General features: G+C 39.3%; 1 protein-coding gene across 1 annotated transcript; it reads left to right on the top strand.

The window, feature by feature from the left end:
- Window positions 1-4,407: 4,407 nt before the first annotated feature.
- LOC102975972 (protein SET-like) lies at window positions 4,408-12,958 on the top strand. Its single transcript, XM_055088622.1, is given in 3 exon segments — window positions 4,408-9,749; window positions 9,752-10,366; window positions 10,479-12,958. Coding segments are annotated over 2 exon segments (981 nt in total). The 5' UTR covers window positions 4,408-9,382; the 3' UTR covers window position 10,366; window positions 10,479-12,958.
- Window positions 12,959-13,785: the final 827 nt, after the last annotated feature.

Here is a 13,785-nt window from a genome sequence, read left to right on the forward strand (position 1 = left end):
GCCCCGGTCTGGGAGGATCCCACGTGCCGCGGAGCGGCTGGGCCCGTGAGCCATGGCCGCTGAGCCTGCGCGTCCGGAGCCTGCGCTCCGCAACGGGCGACGCCACAGCAGAGGGAGGCCCGCATACCACAAAAAAAAAAAAAAAAAAAATGATCAGTGCATTTGCATCACATGATCAGTGTGATGTAAATGCATGATAAATGTGTAAAAAAAATTCACACGTGTACAAGGAAGTGTATAGAAGGATGTTTACTGCACCACTATCTATAATAGAGAAAAATTGAAAAGAATGTAATTATCCATCAGAAAGTTTTAACTGTGTTATGTCTATACTATGGAATGTCATGAGCATTTAAAAACAATGAGGTAGATTTAAAAATAGGCAAAGGACTTGAACAGACAGTTCTCTGAAGAAGACATATAGATGGCCAAAAAGCCCATGAAAAGATGTTCAACATCACTAATCATTAGGTAAATTGAATCATTGTGCAAATTGAAATCACAATAAGATACCACCTTATACCTATTAGGATGGCTGCTGTTAAGGATAAATAAACAACAAGTGTTGACGAGGATGTGGAGAAGTTGGGACTGCTGTGTACTGCTGGTGGAAATGTAAAATGGTACAGCTGCTATGGAAAATAGTATGATGGTTCCTCAAAAATTTTTAAATAGAACTACTATATGATCCAGCAATTCCACTTCTGGGAATATATACAAAAGAATTGAAAGCAGGATCTTGAAGAGATATTTGTACACCCATGTTCATTAGCATCACTATTCACAATAGCCAAGAGGTGGAAGCAACGCAAGTGTCCAGACAGGTGAATGAATAACCAAAATGTGGTATATACATGGAATGGAATAGTATGCGTTTATACTATTCTGACACATACTACAATATGGATGAACCTTGAGGTCATTATGCTAAGTGAAATAAGCCAGTCACGAAAAGACAAATACTGTACACTTACATGAGGTACCTAGAGTCAAACTGTACCAATTAGAACATCCTTATTCCCTTTGCCATTGTGATTATTTCAAACATGGGTGATCAGGGTCAAGCCAAATAGTCTTAATCAGAGCTCTTACTGGAGAGTTGTTCTTCTGCGGGAGAACTGTTAGATAATGTTGGATTTGGAATTGAGTGATCAGGTATGCCAATACATTAGAAAAGGCTACCTGGGTTTTACTTTAATTGTATAGCCAAACCTAATCCTAACTAATGTAAGATGTATATCACCTAAACCAACAGAAATAAAATGGAAAAGGGAAGCTCAATTAACTAAAAAATTAAAATTAAAAAATAAAAAAGCAGAATACGCCACTGGAGATCTGTATACTTCACTATATGTAAATTTTAAAAGAAGAGGGGAGGGAAGAAGAAATAATGGAAAATAGAAAACTAAGTTGGGTAGGGAAAAGTCCAAACACAGTAGTCATGATGAATGAATGTGACTAGGTTAAGTTCCCTTATTAAAAGACAAATGCTCAGGTTGGCTATTTTTAAAATCTTGTGGCTATATGGTATTTACAAGATATGCCTAAATCAGGATGACACAAAACTGTTGGAAATAATAGGAAAATACACTTTACACACAACCCAATAACTCCACTCCTAGGAGATCTAACCAAGAGAAATGAAAACTTACATCTACACAGAGACACCAATGTTCATATTATCTTTATTCATAATAGATAAGAACTGGAAACAACCATCAACAAGTAAATGGATAAACAAACTGTGCATTCATACAATGGAATACTATTTGGCAATAAAAAGAATGAACTACTGATACAATAATATAGATGAATCTTAAAACTGTTAAGCTGAGCAAAAGAAGCCAGACACAAAAGAATGTATACTGTATGATTCCATAGATATGAAACTCTAGGAAGCACAAACCCAATCTATAGTGATCGAAAGTAAATTGATTGCCTGATGTGGAGGGAGAAGATTGGCTGTTGTAGAGGTACAAGGGAGTTTGGGGGGATGATGGAAATTTTCTGTATTTTGATTGCTGTGATGGCTACTTGGATATATTGATTTGTCAAAAAGCATTGAAATGTGCACAAAATGGGTGCATTTTATTATTTGTAAATTACACCTCAGTAAATTAAAAGATGGGAAAAGGCATGCAAAAATAATATGCTGTTTGAATATGCAATATGGAAAATATTGAGGTTTTCTTTGTAGCCCAACATGGTCAATTTCATGAAAGTTCCATGTACACCCGCAAAGGAGATACATTCTGTATTATCTGGTATTATCAGCGTAAAAGGTTTGATATTTATGCATAAGATCTACCCGATTGTTTAGGTCTTCTGTATCCTTACATTTATTTTTGACTCTTTGATCTGTCTCACACTGAGAGAAATAGAGTTTTCTAATCTTAGTATACTTTGTCTATTTCTCCTTGCATTTCTTAGAGTTTCCACTTGACGAAAGTTGCTACTGTGTTGTTTTGTGCATGGATACTCAAAACTGATATTTTTTTGTGAACTGTAGCCTTTAGCATTATAGCGTATTCTTTTTGTCTCATTTAATGCTCTTTAGCCTGAATTCTACTTTTTCTTATATTAACAGGATCTTTGCTTTCTTTTTCTTTTTCTTTTCTGTAATGCATTTGCCTTATCTACTTTTGCCTGTCCTTTTATTTTTAGTTTTTCTGAATTCCTTACGCCCAAAGTAAGGTGCCCTTGCACAGTTCATCTTGTAGACAGAATTGCTAGAGACTAGTCACTTTTTTTTTTAATTTAAAAAAAATTTTTTTAACATCTTTATTGGAGTATAACTGTTTTACAATGGTGTGTTAGTTTCTGCTTTACAACAAAGTGAATCAGTTATCCATATACATATGTTCCCATATCTCTTCCCTCTTGCGTCACCCTCCCTCCCACCCTCCCTATACCACCTCTCTAGGTGGTCAAAAAGCACAGAGGTGATCTCCCTGTGCTATGCGGCAGCTTCCCTTTAGGTATCTAATTTACATTTGGTAGTGTATATATGTCCTTGCCACTCTCTCACTTCGTCACAGCTTACCCTTCCCCCTCCCCGTATGCTCAAGTCCATGCTCTAATAGGTCTGTGTTTTATTCCCGTCCTACCGGTAAAGTCTTCATGACATTTTTTTTCCTTAGATTCCATATATATGTGTTAGCATACGATATTTTTTTGGTCCTCTTGACTTACTTCACTCTGTATGACAGACTCCAGTTCTATCCACCTCATTACAAATAACTCCGTTTCATTTCTTTTTGTGGCTGAGTAATATTCCATCGTATATATGTGCCACATCTTCTTTATCCATTCATCTGTTGATGGACACTTAACATGCTTCCATGTCCTGGCTATCGTAAATAGAGCTGCAATGAACATTTTGGTACATGACTCTTTTTGAATTATGGTTTTCTCAGGGTATATGCCAGGTAGTGGGATTGCGGGTTCGTATGGTAGTTCTATTTGTAGTTTTTTAGGGAAACTCCATAGTGTTCTCCATTGTGGCTGTATCAATTGACATTCCCAGCAGCAGTGCAAGAGTGTTCCCTTTTCTGCACACCCTCTACAGCATTTATTGTTTCTAGAGTTTTTGATGATGGCCATTCTGACCGGTGTGAGATGATACCTCATTGTAGTTTGGGTTGGCATTTCTCTAATGATTAATGATGTTGAGCATTTCTCTCATGTGTTTGTTGGCAATCTGTGTCTCTTCTTTGGAGATATGTCTATTTAGTTCTGCTGGCCATTTTTGGATTGGGTTGTCTGTTTTTTGGTATTGAGCTGCATGTGTGGCTTCTAAATTTTGGATATGAATCCTTTGTCAGTTGCTTCATTTGCAAATATTTTCTCTCGTTCTGAGGGTTGTCTTTTGGTCTTGTTTATGGTATCCTTTGCTGTGCAAAAGCTTTTAAGTTTCATTAGGTCCCATTTGTTTTTTTTTGTTTTTATTTGCATTTCTCTAGGAGATGGGTCCAAAAGGATCCTGCTGTGATTTATGCCATAGAGTGTTCTGCCTATGTTTTCCTCTAAGAGTTTGATAGTGTCTGGCCTTACATTTAGGTCTTTAACCCATTTTGAGTTTATTCTTGTGTGTGGTGTTAGGGATTGTTCTAATTTCATACTTTTACATGTAGCTGTCCAGTTTTCCCAGCACCACTTATTGAAGAGGCTGTCTTTTCTCCACTGTATATCCTTCCCTCCTTTATCAAAGATAAGGTGACCATATGTGTGTGGGTTTATCTCTGGGCTTTCTATCCTGTTCCATTGATCTATATTTCTGTTTTTGTGCCAGTACCATACTGTCTTGATTACTGTAGGTTTGTAGTATAGTCTGAAGTCAGGGGGCCTGATTCCTCCAGCTCCATTTTTCGTTCTCAAGATTGCTTTGGCTATTTGGGGTCTTTTGTGTTTTCCATACAAATTGTGAAATTTTTTGTTCTAGTTCTGTAAAAATTGCCAGTGGTAGTTTGATAGGGATTGCATTGAATCTGTAGATTGCTTTGGGTAGTAGAGTCATTTTCACAATGTTGATTCTTCCAATCCAAGAACATGGTATATCTCTCCATCTATTTGTATCATCTTTAATTTCTTTCATCAGTGTCATAATTTTCTGCATACAGGTCTTTTGAGACTAGTCAATTTCATGTGTTTTGTTTTGTTTCCTTTTCTGAATAGGAGTGTTCACTGTAGTTGTCCTGTTCCTATTCCACCAATTGTATATTTGGTGTTATAAGGGCAGATAATTTGTCCTCTTGGTGCATAGATCTCTAGATCAAAAAAAGCCACATCTCCTGATACTGATACTACTACATATACCCCTTGCTGTAGAGACAGCTGTGCTCCACCTAGATCTCTTGGACTTTGAGCATGATGTCATGACTGGACAGGACTTGGAGAATGTCTGTGTGGAGGAGGGGGTTGTGTAGTGTATACTTGGCCTGTGGTAGAGAAAGTGAAATCAACATTTGGTAACTAGAAGGGTAGAGTGTAGCAGTTGTTTGTGCTGTTAACCAAATATTTCTGGCTCTCTTGTTTATGGACCCAGGGTAGGATGGCTCTTCTCCACCACCTTTGAAGTTAGGTGTGGCAATGTGAGTGAAGATGACATATCATTTCTAGGCAGAAGTTTTAAAAGTCATTATGTGATGAACTATGCTCCCTTTGGCCTGCCTTTCAAATCATGAAAACATAAGAGATGGAACCTTGCTTTGCCTGGATCCCACAGACCATCCCAACACTAGGGTAAATGAAAAATAGGCATTTGTTGTTTTAGCCACTGAGATTTGGGTTGGTTTTTTTGTTTGTTTGTTTGTTTTTTACAAGAGCATAACAGCCTATACCAGCTGATAAAGCGCATGTTGAAAAGTCTGGGTTAGAACAGTTGGACAAGAAAAAGAAATAAAAGGTATCCAAATTAGAAAAGAAGAAGTAAAATCATCTCTGTTCACACATGATATGATCTTATGTAGAAAATCCTAAAGAATCCATTTGTAAAATCTGTTACAACTAATTAATGATTTTAACAAAGTTTCAAGATACAAAATCAACATGGAAAAATCAGTTGTATTTCAGTACGCTAACAATGACCAATGAAAAAAGAAACTAAGGAAACAATCCAATTTGCTATTGCATCAAAAAGAATAAAATACGGCTTCCCTGGTGGCGCAGTGGTTGAGAGTCCGCCTGCTGATGCAGGGGACACAAGTTCGTGCCCCGGTCCGGGAAGATCCCACATGCCGCGGAGCGGCTGGGCCCGTGAGCCATGGCCGCTGAGCCTGCGTGTCCAGAGCCTGTGCTCCGCAACGGGAGAGGCGACAACAGTGAGAGGCCAGCGTACTGCAAAAAAAAAAAATAAATAAAATAAAATAAAATACCGGGCTTCCCTGGTGGCGCAGTGGTTGAGAGTCTGCCTGCCGATGAAGGGGACACGGGTTCGTGCCCCGGTCCGGGAAGATCCCACATGCCGCGGAGCCTGCGCGTCTGGAGCCTGTGCTCCGCAACGGGAGAGGCCACAACAGTGAGAGGCCCGCGTACTGCAAAAAAAAAAAAAAAAAAAAAAGAATAAAATACCTAGGAGTAAACCTAACTAAGGAGGTGAAAGACTTGTACACTGAAAATTACAAAATGTTGCTAAAAGTAATCAGAGAAGATACAAGAGAATGGGAAGACATTCTGTGCTCGTGGATTGGAAGACTCAATAGCAATAAAATGTCCATACTACCCAAAGCGATTTATGGATTCAATACAATCTCTTATCAAAATACCAATAACAGGGCTTCCCTGGTGGTGCAGTGGTTGAGGGTCCGCCTGCCGACTGGGGGGACGCGGATTCGTGCCCCTGTCCGGGAGGATCCCGCATGCCGCGGGGTGGCTGGGCCTGTGGGCCGTGGCCGCTGGGCCTGCGCGTCCGGAGCCTGTGCTCCACAACGGGAGAGGCCGCGGTGGTGAGAGGCCCGCGTACCGCTAAAAAAAAAAACCCGTGACGTTTGTAGAAATGGAAAGGAAAAAATGCCAAAACTGGTATGAAATCTCAAGGGATCCCGAATAGCCAAAACAATCTTGGAAAGGAAGAACAAAGTTGGAGGCCTCATGCTTCCTGATTTCAAAACATACTACAAAGCAAAGTAGTAATCAAAACAGTGTTTTACTGACATAAAGACAGATATATAGACCAAATGCAATGATAGAGAGCCCAGAAATAAACCCATACACATACAGCCGTTCCTTTATATTAGCAGGGGATTGGTTCCAGGACCCTCACAGACGCCAAAACCCGTGGATGCTCAAGTCCCTAATATAAAATGGTGAAGTATTTGCGTATAACCTATGCACATCCTCCCATATACTTTAAACCATCTCTAGATTACTTATAATACCTAATGCAATGTAAATAGTTACCAGTGCACAGCAAATTCAAATTTTGCTTTTGGGAATTTTCTGGAACTTTTTCCCCCAAATATTTTCTATCCCCAGCTGCTTGAATCCACTGGTGCAATACCTTCGGATATGTTGGGCTGACCGTATTGCCAGATGATTCTCTACAAGGGTACAAGACCACACATGGGAAAAGGACAGTCTCTTCAACAAATGGTTCTCAGAAAACTGGATATCCACATTGCAAAAGAATGAAGTTAGACTCTTACACCATATACAAAAATTAACTCAAAGTGGATTAAAGACCTACACACATGACCTAAACTATAAAACTAGAAGAAAACAAGGGAGAAAACTTTAGGACATTGGATTTCACAATGATTGATTGGGTGTGACACCAAAAGCATTGACAACAAAAGCAAAACTAGACAAATGGGACTACATCAAACTTAAAACCTTTTGTGTATCAAAGAAACAAGAGAGTGGAAGGCAATCTATGGAATTGGAGAAAATATTTGGAAATCATATATCTGATTAGGGATTAATATCCAGAATTTATAAGGAACTTCAACTCAACAACAAAAAACAGTCTGATTTTAAAAACAGGCAAAAGACTTGAACAGACAGTTCTCTGAAGAAGATATACAAATAGCCAAGAAGCACATGAAAAAGATGCTCGACATCACTAATCATGAGAAAGACAAATCAAAACCACAATGAGGTATTACATCTCTCCCGTTAGGGTAGCCACTATCAAAAGAACAAAATGAACAAGGGTTGGTGAGGATGCGACAAACATCCTATTAATTGGAACACTTGTGCACTATAGGTAGGAATGTAAAATGGTACAGCTGATATGGAAAATAGTAGTTTATGAGGTGGTTCCTCAAAAAAATTATAGAATTACCATATGACCTGGCAATCTTACTTCTAGTTATATATACAGTAGAATTCAAAGCAGAGTCTGAAAGAGATATGTGCACACCCATGTTCACTGCAGCATTATTCACAATAACCAAGAGGTGGAAGAAACCCAAATATCCACTTAAAAATGATAAAGATGGAAAATGTAATGTGATGTGTGTTTTACTACAATTAAAAAACATATTACAAGATCCAAGTGATGCACAGTGAGAAATGAAAGTTTAATGATCAAAGGAAGTCACAGACCCATTAAGAATTGCTTCTCTGTTTGCTGTAGTCCTGTGGGACTCATGGACACAAGCCCTGTTGGCTTTCAGAGCTAGGTGTTTTAGGGACCCATCCTGATGTGAGAACCTTAAAAGTTGGGGCACAAGATGTGGGTCCAAACCTTTCACTCCTCAGGGAGAAGGTGGGAATTGGGGGTTCCTCTCCAATTGTATGGCCCTGTACTGAGGGTGAGATTCATGGTGAGAGTGTGTCTCAGCCTTTCGTACCCATTTTGAGGTATTTTCTCATCTACTCAATGTGTAGAAGTCGCTAAGCTAGTTTCTGGATTTCTCCCAGAGGATTTGCTGTGTACGTGGCTATATATTCTGTGTGTCCATGGGAGGAAGGACGTTCATGAGCCTTCTATGTCACCACCTTGGTCCCTCTTCATAATAAGGAAATTTTTTAATTATAGAAAAATGCAAGGAAGTGCTCAAAAATTGATGGGGACTTGCCAAAAGAAACAGGAACCAGCTTGAAAAGTCTCATGTTGGTCAAATTTGAGACAATTTAAGGATCAAAATTAGTAATGACAGTAGTGGATTATCACATGATTATTTTTAATTTTTATTGATATATATTTGATGTATAACATTGTATAAATGTAAGGTGTACAACATGTTCATTTTTAATAAAGAATCATGTGTCCATAAGATATTAAGAATAAACAAAGAAAATGGGAGAGATGGGGGAGCTTTTTTGTATAGGAATATTACAACTAATAAATGTAGAAGGAAGGATGGAAATATAAAATCATTTACAATCACCATTGTAATAACTGATTTGGGCAAGAATCATCGGTGGATGTCAGAACCATTGGTAAAAAGCTGTAGGGAACAAGATACTTTCAGAACCTCAGAGTATTATCCCATAGATTACTATACATACCTTTACGATAGAGAAATTTGGCAAACACTGCCTTACCCAAATGATCAAACTTGATGTCACTACTGATGGGACAAACTGGCATAATGTACATCATGGTGTGGGGTATATAAGGATACATTAATTATGTAGTATTTTTGTCCCCCCAGATTAAAAAAAAAAAGCCTAAATCTAATTATGAGGAAACTGAAATCCAAAGTTTAGGGACATTCTGCAAAACAGTCGGTTTGGAGTCTTAAAAAATGTCAATGTCATGAAAAAAAAAAAAAGGCTAGAGAACTGTTTTTATATTAAAGGAGACTAGGCATGAAAACTAAATGCAATGTGTGATCCTTGATTGTACCCTGAATTTAAAAAGTAAGAAACTGTAGAGTTCTCAGAACTCCTGGTATGAACGTCTTCCCTTGGGTGGATTCTTGGCTTTTCTCCCAGCATGGCTCCCAAACACCAGTCTTCACTTCCACCCCAAGCAAAGAAACCGAAGAAACCAAGACTGACTCCTGCCTCCAGGCCAGAGGAAACGTCTGCTTCTCCGAACTTGACCAACGAAGAAAAAGAACAGCAAGAAGCAATTGAACATATTGATGAAGTACAAAATGAAACAGACAGACTTAACGAACAAGCCAGTGAGGAGATTTTGAAAGTAGAACAGAAATATAACAAAATCCGCCAACCATTTTTTCAGAAGAGTTCGGAATTGATGGCCAAAATCCCAAATTTTGGGGTAACGTTTGTTAACCATCCACAAGTGTCTGCACTGCTTGGGGAGGAGGATGAAGAGGTGCTGCATTATTTGACAAGAGTGAAGTGACAGAATTTGAAGATATTAACTCAGGTTACACAATAGATTTTTATTTTGATGAAAACCCTTACTTCGAAAATAAAGTTCTCTCCAAAGAATTTCATCTGAATGAGAGTGGTGATCCATCTTCAAAGTCCACTCAAATCAAATGGAAATCCGGAAAGGATTTGACAAAACGTTCAAGTCAAACGCAGAATAAAGCCAGCAGGAAGAGACAGCATGAGGAACCAGAAAGCTTCTTCACCTGGTTTACTGATCATTCTGATGCAGGTGCAGATGAGTTAGGAGAGGTCATCAGAGATGATATTTGGCCAAATCCATTACGGTACTACTTGGTTCCGGACATGGGTGATGAGGAAGGGGAAGGAGAAGAAGATGATGATGATGATGAAGAGGAAGAAGGATTGGAAGATATTGATGAAGAAGGGGATGAGGATGAAGGTGAAGAAGATGAAGATGATGATGAGGGGGAGGGAGGAGAGGAAGATGAAGGAGAAGATGACGAATGGAACACTGATGGATTCCAACCTTCCTTTTTAAATTTTCTCCTGTCTCTCGGAGCAAGTTGCAGTCTTTTTCTTTTCTCCTCTTGCGTTCAGGCGCCCTGTTTTTGAGGTCTCTTTTCTCCTTTATACAATGGAACACTGATGGATTCCAACCTTCCTTTTTAAATTTTCTCCAGTCCCTGAGAACAAGTTGTCTTTTGCTCGGTTGCCCTGTTTTTGAGGTCTCTTTTCTCCTTTATACCATGGCTCACAACTTATTTTGGGGGAAAATACCTTGAGCAGAATTCAGTGGGAAAAGAATCTCTACCCCTTTCTGTTCCAAATTCATTTTTATCCTTTCCTGTCTCAACAAAAACTTTATGGAATCAACACCACCGTGCTCTGTGGGAAAAAAGAAAAACCTTCTGCTCCCTTAGCTCTGCTGGAAGCTGGAGGGTGCTAGGCCCCTGTGTAGTAGTACACAGAATTCTAGCTTTTTTCCTCCTTTCTCTGTGTATTGGGCTCAGAGATTACATTGTGTCTCTATGTGAATATGGACAGTTAGCGTTTACCAACATGTATCTGTCTACTTTCTCTTGTTTAAAAAAAGAAAAAAAAACTTTAAAAAAATGGGGTTATAGAAGGTCAGCAAAGGGTGGGTTTGAGATGTTTGGGTGGGTTAAGTGGGCATTTTGACAACATGGCTTCTCCTTTGGCATGTTTAATTGTGATGTTTAACGGACATCCTTGCAGTTTAAGATGACACTTTTAAAATAAAATTCTCTCCTAATGATGACTTGAGCCCTGCCACTCGATGGGAGAATCAGCAGAACCTGTAGGATCTTATTTGCAATTGACATTCTCTATTGTAATTTTGTTCCTGTTTATTTTTAAATTTTTCATTTTGTTTCACTGGAAAGGAAAGATGACGTTCAGTTTTAAACGTTAAAAGTGTACAAGTTGCTTTGTTACAATAAAACTAAATGTGTACACACACACCAAAAAAAAGAAACTGTAAAGGATATTATTGGGACAATTGAGGAAATTTAAATAATGGGCCGATTGTAATTGTATTTATGTTAAGTCTCCTTAGAGTGAATAGTATATAGTAGTTGCATGTAAGGATAGCTTTGTTCCTAGGAAATACCTGCTGAATGTTTAGGTGTGAAGGGTCACAATAGCTTCAAGTAACTGTTTAATGGACTGGGGAAAAACAGATAGATAGATAGATAGATAGATAGGCAGATGGAAGAGGGAGGGAGAGAGAGAATGTAGCAAAACATCAACAAGTGATATGCCTAAATGAAGGGTATAGGGTGTTTATTTACTTATTTTTTTTTTGCTGCATCCTGCAACTTGCAGTTTCCCTGACCAGGGATTGAACCCGTGCATGCATTGGCAGGCGGATTCTTAACCACTGTGCCACCAGGGAAGTCCCTCGACTACTGTTAATTGAGTCAAGGGTAGGGCATCTTACCCACAAACATCTAATCTATAGATTTGCAGGGGGTTCGTGAGATGGACTGTCTTAAGGAAATAGATCCTCTCTTTGGGGAATTTAGATCTCAAGACATGAAGAGTTGAACAGCTATAGCAAGATTAGAAATCATACATAAAGCAAAGCAGGGATGCACCTGAAACAAGAGTACCAAGGTGGCAGGGTCCTGGGATAAGAATTGATCAAAAACTTACTAATGCTGAGGGAGTGACAGCTAGGTCTACACTGGGTCCTAAGGGCCACCCAGTTCCTGAGCTACGTTCCACTCTCTGTGAGACCTACATATTCAGCCCTTCTTGTAGTGACAAGTAGGGTTCCTGAACTTCCATGGGGCCCAACTGTGTGTCTGAGGTTCCTGTTTCTCTATGTATCCTTAAAATGTACCTCCAGGTTTCAGTTAGGGTGGTTCCAGTTCAAGTAGCGGGAATCCTAACTCAGTCTACCTTAAACAGTAAGGAAATACATCTCAGATACCAGGAGTTTCAAAGGTAGTGAGCTCTATAAACAGCACTATCAGGGCTGAAGCTCCGTATCTCTCAGTTCTGACCTTCCCCCTCTGTTGGCTTTGTCATCAAAGCCCCCAGTTGGCTGTAAACAGCAGTTGGAATATGTTCCTTGTTCATATCTGTTAGAAATAGGGTCTCTTCCCCAAACCATGTAATAAAAATCCTGCTCGTCAGCATGATTGTGCCAACTTTGGACAGATGCCAATCTTTGAATGGCCTAAGAAACGCCACATGCAGGGAATTCCCTGGCGGTCCAGTGGTTAGGACTCTGCACTCTCATTGCTGAGGGCCCGGGGTTCAATCCCTGGTCGGGGAACTAAAATCCCACAAGCTGCGCAGCAGGGCCAAAAAACCAAGCCAAAACAAAACAAAATAAAAAAGAAATGCCACAGGCTGATTAGGTTAAGCCAGAATCTCTGAACCAATAAAAGGCAAGGGGATGATATTGGCATGACTGACTTTAACTGTAGCGACCTACTCTTGGAGCTGAAGATAGTCAGCTTTTTCTCAGTGACATGGGATATGTAAGGGGAGATGTGGACTCCTGAACAAAACTGGGATTTTTTTGTAATTTATTTATTTATTTATTTATTTATTTTGGCTGTGTTGGGTCTTCGTTTCTGTGCGAGGGCCTCCTCCAGTTGCGGCGAGCAGGGGCCACTCCCCATCGCGGTGCGCGGGCCTCTCACTGTCGCAGCCTCTCCTGTTGCGGAGCACGAGCTCCAGACGCACAGGCTCAGAAGTTGTGGCCCACGGGCCCAGCCGCCCCGCAGCATGCGGGATCTTCCCAGACCAGGGCTCGAACCCGTGTCCCCTGCATTGGCAGGCCGACTCTCAACCACTGCGCCACCAGGGAAGCCCCCCAAACTGGGATTTTATCAAGAGGAAGAAGGAAGGAAATGGATGTCCTGAAGGCAGACAATAGTATTCACTACACCTCATTCTCAAACCTGTTGTTTGAGGTGGAACTATACAAGTTGGAACTATGTTTCAGCCTAGAGAGAGTGTCTGAACATTAGTTTTTCTAAGTTTTCCTCAAGTAACACACTTTAATATTTCTTAATTCTCCTTTAATTTTCCCACGTAAAAATATGTAATACTTTATACATTCAAAAGCATACATTTATATTAAGTATATATGATATGTGTATTTAAATGTATACCTTTGAATGTATGAAATACTGTATAACATATATAGATACTATAAAATATTACATACATAGAGTATATTTAAGTGATAAAGAATATTACTAAAATGAACACCCTGTACATATAACCTAATTTGAGAAAAAGAATATTACCCATAACTTTGACACTTTCTATATAATCCTCTCTGATTACGTTCCCTCCTTCTCTCACCTCCACCCCACCTCTTAGGTAACCACTCTCCTGCATTTTGTATTTGTCATCCTTTTGGTTTACTTTATAGTTTTACCCATTACTTGTATACCTTAACAATATGTTTGTAATGTGTATGCTTTTGAGTTGCCTATAAATGAAAACATGCTGTATATAGTAATTTTTGTGGTAGAATATACATAACAT

The sequence above is a fragment of the Physeter macrocephalus genome, chromosome 11, assembly GCF_002837175.3.
Source record: "Physeter macrocephalus isolate SW-GA chromosome 11, ASM283717v5, whole genome shotgun sequence".
Classification (NCBI taxonomy): domain Eukaryota; kingdom Metazoa; phylum Chordata; class Mammalia; order Artiodactyla; family Physeteridae; genus Physeter; species Physeter macrocephalus.